A 20,036-nucleotide genomic window follows, 5' to 3' on the forward strand; every position below is an offset into this window, starting at 1 on the left:
ACAGTGACCGCTGCACTGCATTCTGGCCCACATGTCATCAACTGATGCGCGCCTGCGCACTCCTGCCAGCTTCATGCTGCGGCCATCTTTTACTCGTGTTTAGCCAGTGAGCTACGGCAAGAGGCCTACTTCACCGGTCCCAAAGTTAGGCTGCCATGAAGAATCGAAGAAGAAACAACTGTTATTTATGTTGTATCACGAAAATATCGGATCATTTTAAAATTCCTCTTCACTATAACTATTCTACTGAAGTACATATAGCACAAGTAGTGTAACTCAAAAACTAGAGCTAATAAAATCATTCTGAAGTCATATTCGTTTTTCTTGACCTCAAATTAGTAAAGTATGACTATTTTAGTAAGGAATCAAATTAAAAGTATTTCTTTGTTGTACAGTGATATTATTGCCGCTTTAAATTCTACAAAAGCCACCGCTAGATAAATATACACTTAGTTGTGTAAATATTAAATTTTTCCCTTTGTACTTATTCAATTGTTTACTTCCCATTGTAATTTTTCACTGTAAGGCACTACAGACACTAATGCTGGGCCGACAGACATTTTATCTGGCCGGCTGCCAGCCGCAGATGTCGCCGGCATACACTGTGAGATTTCTCTCACAGTGTATTCGGCAGACATCTGCGCTCCGCCCCCGGGGGAGGAGACATTTCCCTGTTCCTTCCGTAGGAAGGAACACAGGAAATGTCTGTCTGTCGGCTGCGCTGGGCATACACTGCCCGATGCGGCCGACAGTTTTACGGGAAATATCGCATCAGACGGGCATGCTGGACAATCCGGCATGCCCGACCGAGCAATATTTAACCCTCAGTCGCCCCCCCACACGCTACAATTATCGGGGCGATCTGCCGATATCAGGCGGATCGCCCCGATAATTGTAGCGTGTATGGCCAGCATTAGTAGGTCCATATAGATATAAAAAAATAATAGTAATTATAGAAACGCTCCATTGATTACTGACACTGGGCTATGATTCATTACGGATCGCAACTGCGAATGCAATAGCGATGACGCACGCAGCCTCACTGTGACGATATGCTAATCCTCTGCAATCGCAGCACACATAAGGACGCTCACCTTACACACATCCGTAATACTTAGCAAGAATGTGTAACCATCGGTAATATCGAGTACCATCGCAGCCTCACGCGCACTCTGGGTCTCATTCAGACCCGGTCGCAAGCGCCGATGTGCTTGCAACCGGGTCGATGGTCCCCACAGAGCATGCGCACGACGGAGCCGGCTCTGTCGTGCGCATGCACGAGACCCGGCTAGCGAAGGGTGCTCCGTTGCTAGGGGTCTCATAGCAGACGGGGCGAGCTGTCGATGTTGAGTGACAGCTCGCCCCGTTTGCTGGGCAGGCCGGGGAGGTGCCCAGCCAAACGGAGGCGTTCCAGACGGAACGCTTGCCATTTGGGGGCTGCCCCACTGACATCGTTGATGATGTCAGTGGGGAATTTCCTGCTCAAACAGAGCAGGAAGTTCCCTGGGGCTTACGAGAGCCCAAACCCAACCTTAGGGTCTGGTCGTAAGCCCCGATGGTCGCGATGGTGATGACCATCACCCTGGTCGGTCGCTAGAGCTGTGGGTGGTAACCGACAGCCTAGCGATCGACCAGAAGGCGGCACTTAAAAAAGTGGCCGCCCTCATTCAGAGCGATCGCTTGCAGCAAGCGATCGACTCTGAATGAGGTCCTCTGACCTTACTCAGGAATTGCTAACCTCGTCGCCTGCTGCGAGTACACAAGCTGCGTATAGCATGCATCGCAGTGGATAATTTATGCACGCCCATGCAACGGCGTTCAAACGCCCTGGCTACACCTGCATTTTGCCGACCACCCCCCCATCAACACCCCCAAACGGTACTTCCTGTCAATCACTCTGCAAAGGGTCTGAGTAGTGACCGCGATCGCAGTCCCAATCGCAGTGGAGTGTTCGAACACGTGCAATGCCATGCATTACGCAGAACATAACAATCGGTCGATTGCTTGCATGCGTAATCGCAGTTGCGATCCTTGCTGAATAAAGCCCATTGTTGCCTCAATCTCGTCCGTTTTTACCAGTCTTGTAAAGCGGAGAAATACTTAAATAAGCATTCATTAAATGTTACACATGCATGTTTTTAATATTAAAATTACATTATATTTGCCCTTGAATAAAGAAAACTTGAACTATAAAATAGTCAAAACTGAAAATACTTTAATCAAAGTTTTTTTTGTTTTTTTAATAACAGTATATTAATTAAAAAAGGTAGATATCATTTGCAGAGGACACATAATAAACAAATTACAATATTGGGCCTGATTGAGAGTTGTATGCTAAAAATATCCTAATGCCACAGGAGACATCCACAGGCAAAAGAGGCCCACTGTCGCCATTAGAGATCCGTGTTCTGGGTCAAAAGATGCAGCACCGAAGCACCATCGGCCAACGGAGTAAGGCTAAGCTTACCCAGAATGGGTGCCAGAACTAGTAAAACTGCATTGGAAGACCCTGGCCTTGGCATGCCTACAAAAGGGGGGTGACACTCCACCGTTTTGTAAAACGTCGCCGCCCCCCAAACTGCTGCAGTATGTCAATTATGCAGCGGCTTAGGGGTTACTGCAATCGTCGTCGCATCCACTGATCCAGCGCACGTGCAGTTCAGTAACCATCGGAGATGTACGCAAGCCATCGGATGTACTTACATCTCTGAATCAGGCCTATTGTGTCACGTATGGCAAGACTGAACAAAAGAATTTAAATCAATGGGTAAATTCTACTCAAGCACCAAACAGAAAGATAACCAGGTTCAGATGCCAAGGTTTTCGGGCGTAACGAGAAAGAAAGAACAAAAAAACTTGGAACAGGTGCGGGACGGTTGGGAAGCTAAGGGAGGAGGAGTGGGGGGGGGAATACTCCTTATCAATAATGTGGGTCTGTGGGGGAGAGAACTAAATTCTAGGTCCGTTTGGTACGTAGGTGCTATCAAACAGCATGTCGTGCACCAAAATAAAGAGTGCCATTTTATTTAAGCTCCCAAAGTCTATCATCAGCACTCTGTAAAAACAATAGTTGTGGAAGCCGTCTTGCCTTTATTCTCTCTCGCAATTTGCTCTCGAATTCACCGAATTTGGAGAAAAGCCGCTCGGGAGGAACGGAAGTGGCCACGGTCGTCAGATACCGCCTTGCAACCTTTGTTAGGTTAGGATAGGTGGTCTGCATTTCTTTCCAATAGCTAAGGGGGTTCTCCTGTATTTTCTCCGGCGGGGTACCTGGAACGAGGTTTTGAAACCATGATTTGACGCCATGGAAAGCCAAAGTTCTTCAAAAAAGGTATTTAAAGTAGGCTTACCTAAATAAAAAGACAGTTCCTCTGGCATCGGTGACCTGGAAGATTCCTCAAGCCGTTGCCAGTCTTTCTGCACCGTTTTGTTATGGTCTCTGAATAGATAATTTGATGGTTTCTGTGCATCTGACATACGAGGTAACAGAAATTTTTAGGGGGTTAACGGTACTTTAACAAACAAAGGTTTATCATTATTATCATTAAGCATTTTAAATACATACATATATATATATATATATATATACATTAAAAAAAATAGTTATATGTAATAAAGGAGCCATCTTACCTTCACTCATAGATGAGGAACTTGAGTCATTGTTTTCTGACCTGTCCATGAAATCCTTATTCAGACAGTTTTTCAAAAAAGTGACTTGTACGGACAATGCAGTAGGATCCCTGAAGTACATTTTCTTGAAGCGGGGGTCTAACAATGTGGCAACTGCTAATAAAAAGACGTGCTCTACTGCGCCAAGCCTGGTCTTCATGCCATCAACGGCTTCGATTAGAACGTCCAATGGAGCACCTTTGTTTGGATGTAGTTTCTCAAGTTCCGCAAGGATTATGGAAGTAACAGGTATCACTATGCTACTGGATAAGTAGCGCTCCTCCACAAGCAGTTTTGTTGCCGCTTCAAACGGCTTCAAAATTTCAATAATTTCACCTGCGTCCTCTAGTTCTGGTGCAGTCAACATGGGAGGCGCACTCGGATGGCAGTCGATGATCTCACTGACGTGAGGTCTCAGCTCTATAAGCCGCTGTAACATATGATACGTCGAGTTGCACTTATTGGGGACCGACCGGATCAACTTCTTTCCACTCAGCATTTTCAGCTCGTCACTGGCCTCAGCGTTGTGTTTAAACCACGCCACGACCGCCTTCGCTTTAGAAAGGAGCGGTGACACGGTCTGGATCCCGAGACATGCTTCCATAACCAAACCAAGCGTGCGGGCGAAACATGGAATGTGCTTCTCTTTCCCAAAAGCTAATTCCGCTGCCTCTTTTATACTGGCGTCATTGTCCGTTATGACGGCAGTCACGTCGTCTGTTTCCGGCCTTATGCCCCATTCGTCGCACCACTCTTTAAGCTGCGCGGCAAGGACGTCACTCGTCCCCCTTTCCTCAAGAGGTACTACGCCGAGCGTTGCGCTGATCAGCTCGTCCTCATCGTCGTAGTAATGGGCCGTAAGGCTAAGGAAAGTTTGGCTTTGCTCATCAGTCCAGGTGTCCATTGTGAGGCTGCATTGCTTGTTTGCGAGTCTTTCCCTCATAATGGTGCTTAGTGCGTCGTATTTCTCCAGGACGTGCTTCTCCACGGTTTTCCGGGTTGGGACCGTATACTGGGGTGCCAATACTTTTAAGAAACGTTTAAAACCAGTGCGCTCCACAACGTCGAACGGATGACTGTCCTTGCATACCATGTAGGCAATCGCCTGCGTCAGTCTGTGTCTCTCGCCATCACCCTCCTTCAGAGACTTTACATTTTGGTAGGCATGAATTACGTTCTCCTGCCTCACCCATAATTGTGGCCGTGCGGCCGACGGTCCCGGCTCTGGGGGTCGCTCTCTTTCGAGGTTTGGCCCAGCTTCTTCTTCTTCTTCTGAGACCAGGACGACGGCTTCGGCCCATTCTGCCCACTCCGCGCTCACCAGTCTGATTTTGCCAGCGGATGGGCCAGGGTTGGGGCTCTGCAGCACTTCAGGGTGCTTCCTCTGCAGGTGGCTCTGGAGATTTGAAGTGTTTCCACTGGTTTTCACTAACACACCACAGAATCTGCAAGTGCCTGTTTTGTCAGGGTTCCTTTCAAAATGTCTCCAGACATTGCTTTTCGGTGGCATTTTTGTTTTCTTTTTTTAAAGCACACACAGTGCAATAGAGTGAGTACACTACAGCTGATGTCACTAGAGACCACAGCCGTAGGGACCTTATCAATGGCTTGATATTGTGGCGGAGGGATGTTGTGCTCGGTTTTAGAAAGCGTCGGCCATTTTGTCGGCTAGCAGCATACCTTGCAGTCATATCAGGCCTGGCTATGGCAAAATGGCCGCCGCTATGGGGACAGTGAATTGGCTCGGCCTCTAGCGCCGGAGATCTCACACAGCCACTCCGGACCCCATCATCCACTCTTTTCCCAGTCATATGAAATGGCGCGCAATTGTGTGTACCCGCCTCTCCGACGACGTCAAGCCGCTACTGACCAATCAATCGTCCGCTCAGCTGCCCGCGCCGGGCCGCTCTGGCCAATCAGGGTGCAGGCCGGAGTCAGGAGCACACGGTGGTTGTCCCGCGCAACATGGCGGAGAATTCAAACTCCTTGCTCGGTGAGTGCTCCCGGGCGGGTGAGAGGGAGAATGCCGGGTAACTGGTAGATCGGGAGGGGCAGTCAGTGAGAGCCGGTTTCAGTGTCACCGGGAGCGGGAGGGTCTGACAGGGAAGAGGACTAAGAGGGGAAGAAGGGAGCAGTAAGGGTGTGTGCCGGGACCTGCAGGGCTGTCTCAGGGGACTTCACCCTATTCCATACTGTGTACAGTGTATGTCCCCCCGCTCAGTACTACCCCCCCCCGTACTGTCTGGTCGCCTTATCAGTACTATTTCCATCATACTGTATGTTCCCCCTGCCCAGTACTACTATACTATAACTGTATGTTCCCCCTGCTCAGTACTACTATACTATAACTGTATGTGTCCCCCTGCCCAGTACTACTATACTATAACTGTATGTGTCCCCCTGCCCAGTACTACTATACTATAACTGTATGTTCCCCCTGCTCAGTACTACTATACTATAACTGTATGTGTCCCCCTGCCCAGTACTACTATACTATAACTGTATGTGTCCCCCTGCCCAGTACTACTATACTATAACTGTATGTGTCCCCCTGCCCAGTACTACTATACTATAACTGTATGTGTCCCCCTGCCCAGTACTACTATACTATAACTGTATGTGTCCCCCTGCCCAGTACTACTATACTATAACTGTATGTGTCCCCCTGCCCAGTACTACTATACTATAACTGTATGTGTCCCCCTGCCCAGTACTACTATACTATAACTGTATGTGTCCCCCTGCTCAGTACTACTATACTATAACTGTATGTCCCCCTGCCCAGTACTACTATACTATAACTGTATGTGTCCCCCTGCCCAGTACTACTATACTATAACTGTATGTGTCCCCCTGCTCAGTACTACTATACTATAACTGTATGTCCCCCTGCCCAGTACTACTATACTATAACTGTATGTTCCCCCTGCTCAGTACTACTATACTATAACTGTATGTCCCCCTGCCCAGTACTACTATACTATAACTGTATGTGTCCCCCTGCCCAGTACTACTATACTATAACTGTGTGTGTCCCCCTGCCCAGTACTACTATACTATAACTGTATGTGTCCCCCTGCCCAGTACTACTATACTATAACTGTATGTGTCCCCCTGCTCAGTACTACTATACTATAACTGTATGTGTCCCCCTGCCCAGCACTACTATACTATAACTGTATGTGTCCCCCTGCCCAGTACTACTATACTATAACTGTATGTGTCCCCCTGCCCAGTACTACTATACTATAACTGTATGTGTCCCCCTGCCCAGTACTACTATACTATAACTGTATGTGTCCCCCTGCCCAGTACTACTATACTATAACTGTATGTGTCCCCCTGCCCAGTACTACTATACTATAACTGTATGTGTCCCCCTGCCCAGTACTACTATACTATAACTGTATGTGTCCCCCTGCCCAGTACTACTATACTATAACTGTATGTCCCCCTACCCAGTACTACTATACTATAACTGTATGTGTCCCCCTGCCCAGTACTACTATACTATAACTGTATGTGTCCCCCTGCCCAGTACTACTATACTATAACTGTATGTGTCCCCCTGCCCAGCACTACTATACTATAACTGTATGTGTCCCCCCTGCCCAGTACTACTATACTATAACTGTATGTTCCCCCTGCTCAGTACTACTATACTATAACTGTATGTGTCCCCCTGCCCAGTACTACTATACTATAACTGTATGTGTCCCCCTGCCCAGTACTACTATACTATAACTGTATGTGTCCCCCTGCCCAGTACTACTATACTATAACTGTATGTGTCCCCCTGCCCAGTACTACTATACTATAACTGTATGTGTCCCCCTGCCCAGTACTACTATACTATAACTGTATGTTCCCCCTGCTCAGTACTACTATACTATAACTGTATGTGTCCCCCTGCCCAGTACTACTATACTATAACTGTATGTGTCCCCCTGCCCAGTACTACTATACTATAACTGTATGTCCCCCTGCCCAGTACTACTATACTATAACTGTATGTGTCCCCCTGCCCAGTACTACTATACTATAACTGTATGTTCCCCCTGCTCAGTACTACTATACTATAACTGTATGTCCCCCTGCCCAGTACTACTATACTATAACTGTGTGTGTCCCCCTGCCCAGTACTACTATACTATAACTGTGTGTGTCCCCCTGCCCAGTACTACTATACTATAACTGTGTGTGTCCCCCTGCCCAGTACTACTATACTATAACTGTGTGTGTCCCCCTGCCCAGTACTACTATACTATAACTGTGTGTGTCCCCCTGCCCAGTACTACTATACTATAACTGTATGTGTCCCCCTGCCCAGTACTACTATACTATAACTGTATGTGTCCCCCTGCCCAGTACTACTATACTATAACTGTATGTGTCCCCCTGCCCAGTACTACTATACTATAACTGTATGTGTCCCCCTGCCCAGTACTACTATACTATAACTGTGTGTGTCCCCCTGCCCAGTACTACTATACTATAACTGTGTGTGTCCCCCTGCCCAGTACTACTATACTATAACTGTGTGTGTCCCCCTGCCCAGTACTACTATACTATAACTGTGTGTGTCCCCCTGCCCAGTACTACTATACTATAACTGTATGTGTCCCTACCCAGTACTACTATACTATAACTGTATGTGTCCCCCTGCCCAGTACTACTATACTATAACTGTATGTGTCCCCCTGCCCAGCACTACTATACTATAACTGTATGTGTCCCCCTGCCCAGCACTACTATACTATAACTGTATGTGTCCCCCTGCCCAGTACTACTATACTATAACTGTATGTGTCCCCCTGCCCAGTACTACTATACTATAACTGTATGTGTCCCCCTGCCCAGTACTACTATACTATAACTGTATGTGTCCCCCTGCCCAGTACTACTATACTATAACTGTATGTGTCCCCCTGCCCAGTACTACTATACTATAACTGTGTGTCCCCCTGCCCAGTACTACTATACTATAACTGTGTGTCCCCCTGCCCAGTACTACTATACTATAACTGTATGTGTCCCCCTGCCCAGTACTACTATACTATAACTGTATGTGTCCCCCTGCCCAGTACTACTGTGCCGTAACTGTGTGTCCCCTGCCCAGCACTACTGTGCCGTAACTGTGTGTCCCCTGCCCAGCACTACTGTGCCGTAACTGTGTGTCCCCTGCCCAGCACTACTGTGCCGTAACTGTGTGTCCCCTGCCCAGCACTACTGTGCCGTAACTGTGTGTCCCCTGCCCAGCACTACTGTGCCGTAACTGTGTGTCCCCTGCCCAGCACTACTGTGCCGTAACTGTGTGTCCCCTGCCCAGCACTACTGTGCCGTAACTGTGTGTCCCCTGCCCAGCACTACTGTGCCGTAACTGTGTCCCCCCTGCCCAGCACTACTGTGCCGTAACTGTGTCCCCCCTGCCCAGCACTACTGTGCCGTAACTGTGTCCCCCCTGCCCAGCACTACTGTGCCGTAACTGTGTCCCCCCTGCCCAGCACTACTGTGCCGTAACTGTGTCCCCCCTGCCCAGCACTACTGTGCCGTAACTGTGTCCCCCCTGCCCAGCACTACTGTGCCGTAACTGTGTCCCCCCTGCCCAGCACTACTGTGCCGTAACTGTGTCCCCCCTGCCCAGCACTACTGTGCCGTAACTGTGTCCCCCCTGCCCAGCACTACTGTGCCGTAACTGTGTCCCCCCTGCCCAGCACTACTGTGCCGTAACTGTGTCCCCCCTGCCCAGCACTACTGTGCCGTAACTGTGTCCCCCCTGCCCAGCACTACTGTGCCGTAACTGTGTCCCCCCTGCCCAGCACTACTGTGCCGTAACTGTGTCCCCCCTGCCCAGCACTACTGTGCCGTAACTGTGTCCCCCCTGCCCAGCACTACTGTGCCGTAACTGTGTCCCCCCTGCCCAGCACTACTGTGCCGTAACTGTGTCCCCCCTGCCCAGCACTACTGTGCATGTACGTTGCTGCGGACCTCTTGTGGCGCCTTATAAATAAAATGTAATAATAATATTACTGTGCCGTGACTGTGCGCCCCTGCCCAGCGCCCCGCTGTGCCGTGACTGTGCCCAGCGCCCCGCTGTGCCGTGACCCTGCCCAGCGTCGCGCCCCGTGTACTGTATACAGACTGACTATTCCTAAAATCATTCCATTTTCAAACTGTCTTTGTTCAAACATCCCTCCTTGGTGCGGTCGCTGGAGGGCTGCTGGTATTGTGAACTGTATTATCATTCGTTATTATTATGGTTCCTCGGCTCCTTACAAATAAGCAAAACAAGAAAACAGTAACTTATGCTTTATACACACTGGCAGATATATTGGGCGATCAATTGATCGCCCAATATATATGGTGTGCGTTGGCTAGTGCGTACCAGCGATATGTCTGTGAATGACGTCGTTCACAGATATCGCGTAGGCTGTGCTGCACAGCTGATGCCCAATATATCTGCTGATATATTGGGCATCGTGCTTTTTGTACGGGCGGTTAGCCGACCGCCCGTACACTTGCTGCATTAGCCATGGGAAGGGGAGGGGGTGCGACACCCCCCCTGGTCAGCAGGACCCGAAGCCAGATGATGGTGGTTCAGTGTGTATGAACAACCCTCGATCTACAGATTTGTGTGTTAGGTGTGTACCCAGCTTACAGTACAAAACAGCGTGGGGCGAGGACATGGTTTATAAACATTGCTGCATCCATGATTATAACACTCAAATAAGCAGCAGGACGGCAGCAATCAAAGGTTAGGTACTGTTGTAGGGAGTACAAGGGGTCAATCCCATTAGGTGTGAGTTGCTATTTTCACTTCGAATTCGCTTAGTGAAATCTGCATTTTGCAATCCAATTAGCAACTGGCACTGAATCAGTCAGACTGAATTCGCAACTTTACACTCGCACCTCCCTGAGGGTGAGAGATGGAAAGGAGAATCTTTATTTTAAGGTTAAGAATGTGGGGACACCATGTTGGACCCCCCCCCAACTATTGACTAATTAGGCATTTCCAATTAGCTTAATTAGTCCAATAATTACATGTCATTTATTGGGGGAAGAAGAAAAATGTCCTCAAATTACCCCAAAATCCACTTTTTCGTTAGTTTATGCACCCCAAAGTTAATTACAATAATTTTTTAACTGAAAAATAGTTTTTAATTTTTCAAGGTGCCCTCAAAGTACCCCAAATTCACCCTTTTTCCTGTATTTTTTTTTTTTGCATTTTTCGTTTAATTCATTTGAGATTAAACGAAAAAAGTTGTTTTTTTTTTTGCATTTTCTTGCATTTAAAAATAAATAAATAAATAAATAAATCAGCCATTTGACACCACTTAAAAACCTACATTACCTTCCTAATGCCCACAAATAGTCTTCTATACGATCCTGCTAACAAAATTCATTTTGGGGGGTCCAGGATGGTCTCCCCACATTTTATTGCAAATCTCATTTGGCAGTCAATGCGCACCCCTCTGCTGCGGATAGCCATTTTTAATTGGATTGGAGAATTCTTGGGAGCGCGCTTCAAGAAACAAACTCGCTACTCGCCGTTCGCACCTAATTGGATTGAGCCCTAAGAGTGTAATTAAGGGAAAGTAGAAGCACATGAAGGAATAGGGGCCCTGCTCGTGAGCGCTTACTACAGGTTGAGTCTCCCATATCCAAATATTCCGAAATACGGAATAATTTTGGCATGACTGAGATAATGAAATCTTAGATTTTTGGTGGGTTAATGTACACAAACTTGTCTAAGGCACAAATTATTACAAATATTGTGTAAAATAACATTCAGGCTGTGTATAAGTTGTATATGAAATATAAATGAATTTCATGTATGTGCACAAACTTAGCTTGAGCCACAAAATTATTGAAAATATTGAATAAAATGACCTGCAGGGTGTGTGTATAAGGTGTATATAACACATACCTGCATTCTGTGTGTATATTGGGGTCCCATTCCCAAGATATCTCATTATGATACGCAAATATTCCAAAATATGGAATATTCCGTTATCCAAAATACCCCTGGTCCCAAGCATTTTGGATATTGGAGACTGTAAATGTATTATAACGGTATGCAGTCGGGAAGCCGGCGGACCTAATCCCGACAGCCGGCCTCCCGACTGTCATATCCCGGCAAGGGTCTAAAGACAGGCGTCGAGTCAAGCGTGGATACACACGCCTGCGTTTTTCTGACCACCCCCAAACGCTGACATCCTGTCACTCACTTTGCAATGGATTCCTGTCTGTAATCGCAGTGCAATAACTTGTGTAGCCTTCCCGCTAGCCTGCGGGTTGTTTCCTGACACTACTTGTAATTTGCATTGTTAGTAAATCACTGTTTGGTCCTTCATACAATATATTAAACTTTATTTTTTTGTTTGTTTGTTTTGCAGGTTTATCAGTGGCCTGTCTGTCTTCTGAGTCTCATCTACAGGAGCTGTGCCGGCTCCAGCATGTGTGTTGTGCTCCTCTCGGGGTGACCCGTAAGAATATCTCCAACTTTGAGGTGGAGTATCTGTGTGACTACAAGAGGGTGCAGGTAATTTGTACTCTGTGCCGCCTTCATCCTCCTGCTGTGTTGTGTACCACATGGATAACTGGCAAATAGACTACAAAGAGTGACACCGTAGTTCTGCCAGTTGCTGACCGGCCGCCTCCTGCCGCAAATAAATTGCAGCCTGGTTGTATCCTAATGGTGGGTACACACTACACAATATGCTCCCTGAGCGATATCGTGTAGTGTTGTCCCCGGCAGGGTGTGCTCAGTGTCGTTCATGACATTGAGCACAGCCGCTGAACGATCTCATTAACGATATCGTTCAGCGCCGGGCTCTCTCCCCCATTCCCTGACATGCAGCAACCTGACGAGATCGTCAGGTTGGCCTGCATGTCAGCCCGATGAACGATGATGACGAACGACCCGCGGGAACGCGCGTCGTCGTCATCGTTCATCTTTTTGGTGTTAAAAATGGACGATAAAGTGGACGACTGAACGATAACGATATCATTATCTTTCAGTCGTCTATCTTTATCGCCCAGTGTGTACGCACCATAACTCTACACGTTGGTAGTAAAGAAAGCCTTTGTGTGTGTGTGTATAGAAGTCTATAATACCTGTCATGTGAAGTTTCTTGTGACTCAGTTTCATCTGACTGTCATTTTCCCAACAGGAGGATGAGCTGTACCTGGTGAAGTGGAAAGGTTACCCAGACTCCGACTGTTCGTGGGTACGTCGTCATCACCTCAAGTGCTTCAACCTACTCAAGCAGTTTCATAGGGACCTTGAAAGGGAGCAATTACGACGCGCAAAGGCTGCTGGGAGTTCTGCCAGTAAGAAGGTCATCACGCGATGCCCGCGGAGGCTAGAAACCAGCCTTTCCCACCAGTTGGTCCTAAAGGCCAAGCAGAGGCAACGGCTTCGCCTGTGGGAGCAGCATCTGAATGCCAAGCGTGCCCACACGGGCCTCATCCTGGTGGAGAACGAAGTGGACCTGGAAGGGCCCCCCAAGGACTTTGTGTACATCAATGAGTACAAGGTGGGGGAAGGGATAACCATTGTTAAATCGGCCGTAGGTTGCCATTGCCGGGACTGTTTCACAAATGAGCACGGCTGTTGCCCGGGAGGGTTTAAGCACAAGTTTGCATACAACGCGGAGGGTCAGGTGAAAGTGAAAGCAGGTTTCCCAATCTACGAGTGCAATTCTCTCTGCCGATGTGGCTCCTCCTGTCCAAACCGCGTTGTGCAAAAGGGAATCCAGTTCAAATTCTGCATCTTCAAGACGGTGAATGGAAGGGGCTGGGGGGTGCGGACCCTGGAAAAGATTCGCAGGAACAGCTTTGTTATGGAGTATGTAGGAGAGGTGAGTGAGCTCTCTGCCTGGAGATGTGATTTGATCTGTGCCCGGCCTCTGTATATGTTCCTATAGTGTTCCCGCTAGGCTGTTTTAGGGGCCCTCCCCGATTTCAAAGTGCAGAATACACCCTGCCCCCCCCCCCCCCTCCCCGTGGCGGCGCTCCAGCTGCAATCCCCACTCGCGGGCCATAGTGTCCATCGGGTGGGAAAAGTAGCGGTGCACCGGTCTCCCCGCATCTGTTCACAAAGACAGCAGCGTTTGGGGGCAGCCCAGTATTTCCTTAAATGCCGGGCACGCCTCCAGGAGTGACGAAAAAGGGACGCATATTTAAGACACGCCCCCATTTTGGGCATGCGCAGGAGTGCCCTTTCTTTAGGTCCGGTGCCGGACCTAGAGTGTGAAACTATTTTATAAATGTTCTGTAGGATTTGATCGTCCTTTTTCTTGTTCGAGATGACGTTTTTTTTATCATTATGGTGTCATTGACGCTTTTCTGGCGTAAATTGCTGCAGATCTGTGCCCCCAAGTGGCAGATTATCACAATGTAACCAAACCAGTATCTGATTATATAAATAAATGGCGAGAAAGCAGAGACAGATGCTAGAAAAACAGCATATTTGGTAAAGAGATGCAGGGGGATGTACATGACAATACATCGTTCGTTTGAAGCTCCTTTTAAGTTCTACAAAGTGCCTCAGCTAATTTGTGGGGTTCTCTTATACCCCTTTTACACCAGAGCAAAAACCTGGGTTTTTGCTGGGTCTACCCAGGTCGCAGCTCAGTATAAAAGGGTCCCTGAAAAATAACCTGGGTCAAGTGACCCTGCAATCCAACCCAGGTAGCTACCAGGGTTGGACCCAGGATGGACCCGGGTAATGGTGCAGTGTGAACGGTGCAACCCGGATTATCTGACCTGGATCATGCCTAAAATGAGCTGATTGGTGGCTGTGGAGCAGTCACCTCCCACTTTTAATGACCTCACAGGTTTAGCAGGGCAGACCTGAGTTCAGTGTGAACAGGGCTGACCTGGGAGTAACCCAGATGAAAGGTGCAGTGTAAATGGGTCTGACCTGGGTTTTTGGTGGAAAAGAGGTATTACTTGGTGTCTAAGCGAGAACAATGGATCTGAGATGTGATTTATTGATACTTTGTGGCACACGTTGACCTTTGTCACATATCACTGATGACCAATAGAAAGAAAGCTCCTTATTAATACCCAGCAAGCGCTGATACAAATGCTGCTAGGATGATGTGTTTCTGGCACAATGTCTCATGGGATCTGAATTGCAGATAATCACCTCCGAAGAGGCGGAGCGCAGGGGACAAATCTACGACAGACAGGGGGCGACCTACCTATTTGATCTGGATTACGTGGAAGATGTGTACACTGTGGATGCTGCTCACTACGGGAATATCTCGCACTTTGTTAACCACAGTGTAAGTATTATCAGCTGCATGCGACATTCTGCGTGTCCCGTTCATGAATCGCCACCGCAGGTTACCTGTCTGCTGTGAATGAAACCGCTCACCGTTAAAATGTGGCTTTGTAGCGTCGGTGTTTCATATGCAAGACCATGAAAACGAGCTAGAAGTAATAAGATGGGAAACCAGATCTTGTCCCCATACTCAGACCACTCGGCTAAATTGTGCTTCCCCTTGTTGCAGTGTAAGCCAAACCTCCAAGTATACAACGTGTTTATTGACAACCAGGATGAGCGCTTACCACGCATCGCCTTCTTCTCTACACGCACAATCCGCACTGGCGAGGAACTTACCTTTGACTACAACATGCAAGGTAAGTGTCTTGTGCCATTTCATTTCTACCGAAATATGTTGTAACACTGTTCAAAGAGACAGTCACAAGCAGCCAGGTACAGTAAATCGTGTCTCTTGCTTAAGACCTTCAGTCACCTGTTCTTGTATAGTTTCAGGCACTACATATAGTAGAGTATTTTACATTGGATAAATAGTGACTAAGGGCCTGATTTAGACCCGGTCGCAAGCACTATGCGCTCGCAACCGGGTCGATGGTGGCCCAGAGCGCATGCGCATGACGGAGCCGGCTCCGTCGTGCACATGCGCGAGACCCGGATAGCGACGGGCAATCCGTCGCTCCGGGTCTCGCACCATAGGGGGTTGAGTGACAGCACGCCCCGTTTGGTGGGCGGACCGGGTTGGTGGCTGCCAAAACGGAGGCGTTCCCATGTGAACGCCTCCGTTTGGGGGCGGCCCCACTGACATCACAAGTGATGTCAGTGGGAGAGATTTCGGCTCTGTTGGAGCCGAAATCTCTCTGGGGCTTGCGGCCACGAGACCCTACCACAAGGGTCTCGTCGCAAGCCCGATGGTCGCGATGGTCTTGACCATCGCGACCATCTTCCTGGCCGCTCGCATTAGCTGTGGGTGGTGAGCGGCAAGGAGGCCGCTCCATTAAAAAAAAAGACGCCCTGATTCAGAGCGAGCGCTCTGTCAGAGCGTCCGGCTCTGAATCAGGGCCTAAAAGTGGTCTGTAAGAAGCGATTCTTGTGTGCTCCCAATAGCAGGACGGTCTTGCGTCTAGTTGCAACTACACAAGGTGTCAAATGTTGAAAAAGTTAAAATTGTGCTACCCTGGTTTAAGTCCAAGGGGGATGCTGGTACTCATTGGAAGGGGTATTAATAATAATTGCTTAAACATGGAATATCTTTGCCGGACCTTGTGGTATTTTTACATGGTGTGCGCACTGACTATACCCCCATCCCTATTCATCCCTGTACTGTCTGTGATCCATCCCCGTTGGGACTAGTGATTCCTGTCCATCCCGTCTTATTTAGTCTTTTTTTTTTTTATTCCTCTATTTTGCAGTGGACCCAGTTGATGTCGAAAGCACAAAGATGGATTCCAATTTCGGCCTGGCTGGGCTTACCGGATCTCCCAAAAAGCGTATTCGCGTTGAATGCAAGTGTGGTGCGAACAGTTGCCGTAAATACCTCTTCTGAGCATTGGATATTTGTGACTCTCTGTGGGCGGCTTAGAACTGCTGATTTCTCCCACAGCACTTGAATAACTGTTACCTAAGAAGAACGCAGTGTTTACGCCCTTTTTATAGCGAGTCTCTCCGGGGCTTCCTGAATCTGCCGCCTTCCATCCTGTCTTGAAAAAGTTGGTGCTACAGAATGTTTTTTTAATTCTATATGAAATCTTTTTTTTTTTAAATGGGTTTTTTAGTTTTCTGCTCCTGGCGTGAAGATCCTTTTGTAAGCGCTTTGCTTACCGCCGTGCAGAGTGGATCGATGCTTTTACTTGAATTGTCTCCCGTCCGCCATGAAATCTGTCTGGGACTATGCGCCAGGCTCTACTGTCGTGAAGCGGGCAGATATGCAGTGTTCCTGCCCCTTCTTTTTTTAATGAACAGTTGGATGGAATTAATTAGATTGTTCGGAACGTCCTCATATTAACAATTTTTATGTTTTTGTTTTTTTTTAAACTTTAGTCTGATCCTTTTCTGTAAATATATTCTGTAATTTCACAAACTGAACTGTACTCATGTTGCACAAAACTCTTCATTTATAATAATCGCGCTCATTAACCAGGTATCCTTGCTACAGGTACGTTTTAGGGATAAATTGAGAAAGACGTAGCTTGCCAAAGCTACCACTTCTCAGTGAGTATAAGCAGGAAATGTAAAGCAGCCACCTGCGAAGTGGTGGCTTTTGCAAGCTGCATCCCCTTTTTACACCAGAGCAAAAACCCAGGTTATTGCTGGGTCTACCCAGGTCGCAGCTCAGTGTAAAAGGGTCCCTGAAAAATAACCCGGGTCAAGTGACCCTGCAGTCCAACACGGGTAGCTACCAGAGTCAGACCCAGGATGGACCTGGGTAATGGTGCAGTGTAAACTGCGCAACCTGGGTTATCTGAGCTGGGTCATACCTAAAATGAGCTGATTGGTGGTTGTGGATCAGTCACCTCCCACTTTTTGTTTAGCAGGGCAGACCCCGGTTCAGTGTGAGCGGGGCTGACCTGAGAATAACCCAGATCGATGGTGCTGTGTAAACAGTGTCTGACCTGGGTTGGAACCATGTCTGAAATCCCAGGTCGGACCCTGGTTTTTGGTGGAAAAGAGATATAAGTAGATATATCCTGCTGTGTTCCCTTTAGCAGTAGCTGCCTGCCTTGCTGCTGCGCGCTGATATATAAGGGGAAATAGTGTTCGTTGAATGTCAGAACAGCTCTGGTTAAGCAGAAGAGTCTCTGCACACTACAGTGCCTGGCATTGCTGTTGCAATACAGGCCAAGTCCTTAGTCACTTTAACCAATGAAGATGTTATGTCATTGTCTATTGCAAAATTTAGACTTGTTACTTCTGCCTTTTTATTTTCGGTGCCAAAACAAGTCTCCTGTTCGTATAGAATTCTGTTCTAACACTAGAAAAAACAGCTCTCTAGTCCCTGAGAACTTATTACAGCTCCCAGACACTTTATGTATAGCGGTAGCTATACCAACGTGCTTTTATTTGAGTTTAGTTTCTCATTTTAACCTCTTGCACCTACTGAGTTTTTATTCATATTGGGTATTGTGAGAAGGCCTCTGAAAACTACGGCGCTCCCTGGGTTCAGCAGCACCCGTGTCTGTTGGTCCCACGTATGACTGTGTGTGAAAAACATTGGACAGACCAAAATGCAGTAAAACAATGTATGCAGGTTTTTATCCAGAGCAAAAAAAAAATTAATTAAAAAATAAATGACCTGTTGCAGGTGTTTGAGAACCTCTTGATGTAGGCTCTGGATTTGTATGGTCTGTAATTGTATCATTAAGGAGCAGCTTTACTACAGGTTGGGTTTACAAAGCCACTGATAGTTGGCACCTTTTGACTGATGAATTTCAAAGTATACTAATAATGCTAAACTATGCTGATTTAGTATTTAATTATTGTCATTTGAAAAATATTTGTCAAAGCTGATTCTTGGAGGCTCTAACCCTGACGGAAAGTAACTCTTCCCCCTAAGGGCCCTGGAGACATTAAGGCCCGTATTGAATTAGCCGCGAAAAGTCAGAATCTGAAAAAGCATCACCAATTGCGACTTTTTGCAAGGCGGAAACTTATCTCTGTATTCAATTGTAAACAGTTTTTGCATATGCGAAAACGCAATGCAATAGGCGAAAGTCTCCCCTGAAAAGGTGTCGAAAAAAGGGCAAAATGGCTATTTTTTGTGGTGTAAAGGTGGGGAACCACTCAGAACCCCAAAGGATAACTGCATCAAAAAAATCCTATAAAACTAGAAACCCCCCCAAAAAAAACTTACTCAGAAAAAGTGGGGGTACAAATGTAAAACTAGTGAGAGACTTTTGGGAGGGGTCTGCAAGTATGGGTGAGGTGTTTTTTTTACAAAACTTTACCGAATTTAAACCATGCTTGCACCCATTTTCAAGTACCCCAAATTTGACTACTTATTTTCTAAAAAAACAAAAACAAACTGCTTAATGCTATTCTTCACCACTAGTGCAAAGATGCCAATTAGAAGATATTGACACGCCTTAAGTACCCCAAATAGCTTTATTAGGGCTATTTGGGGGCAAATACATTGATCCCCAATGTTAGTGCATCTTTTAGGGGCTGTCAGGCTCATTTACCCAATTCTGACTACTTTTCACCTGGTTGCATTTTTTGGAATTGAATACAGCGATTAGTGGGGGTGCGCACGATAAGTTTCTGCAGCTAAAATATGCGATGTAGGTGAAAAGTCTGGCATGTGAAAAAAAAATCGTGGGTGCGAAACTAATTGAATATGGCCCTAAGTGTGTAGTGGAATGATTGTGTGCATTGCTGTGATTATTAGAACCACCAACCTAGCTGCCTTCAGCTGTATGTGATGTAAGCCAGCGCTTCACCTTATGCTGGGAGGGGCTATATCTATAATGCTGTAATTACTCTTGTAGACATGCATTTTATCTTCATACAACAGTCTTAAGCTGGGTACACACCTATACAATTGTTGGCCCATTCTTTTGAGTTTGACCCATTTGATATCACAAGTGTGTACACTCCTTTGATCAAGTTTTCTTGGATGAAAACTGGTCAAATCAAAGGATGGCATCATATGTGCTGTTTAGTATTCCTTTGATTTGATGCTGCCATATTGGAACAAAAATGAGGTGTGTGTGTGCTGCAGCCGGTCCTGCATGACGTATGCTGGTGCTGCCTTTGTGTGTGTGCTGCAGCCGGTCCTGCCTGACGTATGCTGGTGCTCCCTGTGTGTGTGCTGCAGCCGGTCCTGCCTGACGTATGCTGGTGCTGCCTTTGTGTGTGCGCTGCAGCCGGTCCTGCCTGGCGTATGCTAGTGCTGCCTTTGTGTGTGTGTGTGTGTGTGTGTGCTGCAGCCGGTCCTGCCTGACGTATGCTGGTGCTGCCTTTGTGTGCGCGCACACTGCAGCCGGTCCTGCCTGACGTATGCTTGTGCAGCCTTTGTGTCTTTTCATCCGATATTTTAGACAGGTACTGCAAGTTATACCCCTTTTCCACCATAATCCTG

General features: G+C 47.3%; 2 protein-coding genes across 3 annotated transcripts; one reads left to right on the forward strand and one right to left on the reverse strand.

Moving 5' to 3' along the window:
* Window positions 1-2,207: 2,207 nt before the first annotated feature.
* LOC148542365 (E3 SUMO-protein ligase ZBED1-like) lies at window positions 2,208-5,423 on the reverse strand. The gene is made up of 3 exons (XM_088469207.1): window positions 3,631-5,423; window positions 3,351-3,470; window positions 2,208-3,270 (listed from the first exon to the last, which is right to left on the reverse strand). Exons 1-3 carry the CDS (start codon window positions 5,177-5,179, stop codon window positions 3,023-3,025), a joined length of 1,917 nt encoding a protein of 638 aa, XP_088325333.1. The 5' UTR covers window positions 5,180-5,423; the 3' UTR covers window positions 2,208-3,022.
* A 115-nt stretch (window positions 5,424-5,538) lies between these two features.
* Window positions 5,539-18,186, forward strand: SUV39H1 (SUV39H1 histone lysine methyltransferase). Of its 2 annotated transcripts, none has more exons than XM_088469219.1 (6): window positions 5,539-5,662; window positions 12,066-12,211; window positions 12,843-13,532; window positions 14,817-14,963; window positions 15,192-15,321; window positions 16,372-18,186. In XM_088469219.1, the coding sequence occupies exons 1-6, from the start codon at window positions 5,635-5,637 to the stop codon at window positions 16,503-16,505; spliced, it is 1,275 nt and encodes a 424-aa protein (XP_088325345.1). In that variant the 5' UTR covers window positions 5,539-5,634; the 3' UTR covers window positions 16,506-18,186. The 2 variants fall into 2 exon arrangements, with proteins under 2 accessions (XP_088325345.1, XP_088325351.1); XM_088469225.1 differs by lacking the exon at window positions 5,539-5,662 and adding an exon at window positions 5,679-5,699.
* The last annotated feature ends 1,850 nt before the right edge of the window (window positions 18,187-20,036 follow it).

Source organism: Taudactylus pleione, unplaced genomic scaffold (assembly GCF_031769625.1).
Source record: "Taudactylus pleione unplaced genomic scaffold, aTauple2 ptg000013l, whole genome shotgun sequence".
In the NCBI taxonomy this organism is placed as follows: Eukaryota; Metazoa; Chordata; class Amphibia; order Anura; family Myobatrachidae; genus Taudactylus; species Taudactylus pleione.

Bases quoted from the DNA above. Each gene is read 5' to 3' on its own strand.
- LOC148542365 (XM_088469207.1), bottom strand. From the start codon at position 5,179: ATGCCACCGAAAAGCAATGTCTGGAGACATTTTGAAAGGAACCCTGAC. The intron at 3,471-3,630 runs GTAAGATGGCTC...CTCGTATGTCAG, and splicing joins TTCCTCATCTATGAGTGAAG to ATGCACAGAAACCATCAAAT. The intron at 3,271-3,350 runs GTAAGCCTACTT...ACCTCGTTCCAG, and splicing joins GGAACTGTCTTTTTATTTAG to GTACCCCGCCGGAGAAAATA.
- SUV39H1 (XM_088469219.1), top strand. From the start codon at position 5,635: ATGGCGGAGAATTCAAACTCCTTGCTCG. The intron at 12,212-12,842 runs GTAATTTGTACT...TTTTCCCAACAG, and splicing joins GTGACTACAAGAGGGTGCAG to GAGGATGAGCTGTACCTGGT. The intron at 14,964-15,191 runs GTAAGTATTATC...CCCTTGTTGCAG, and splicing joins CGCACTTTGTTAACCACAGT to TGTAAGCCAAACCTCCAAGT.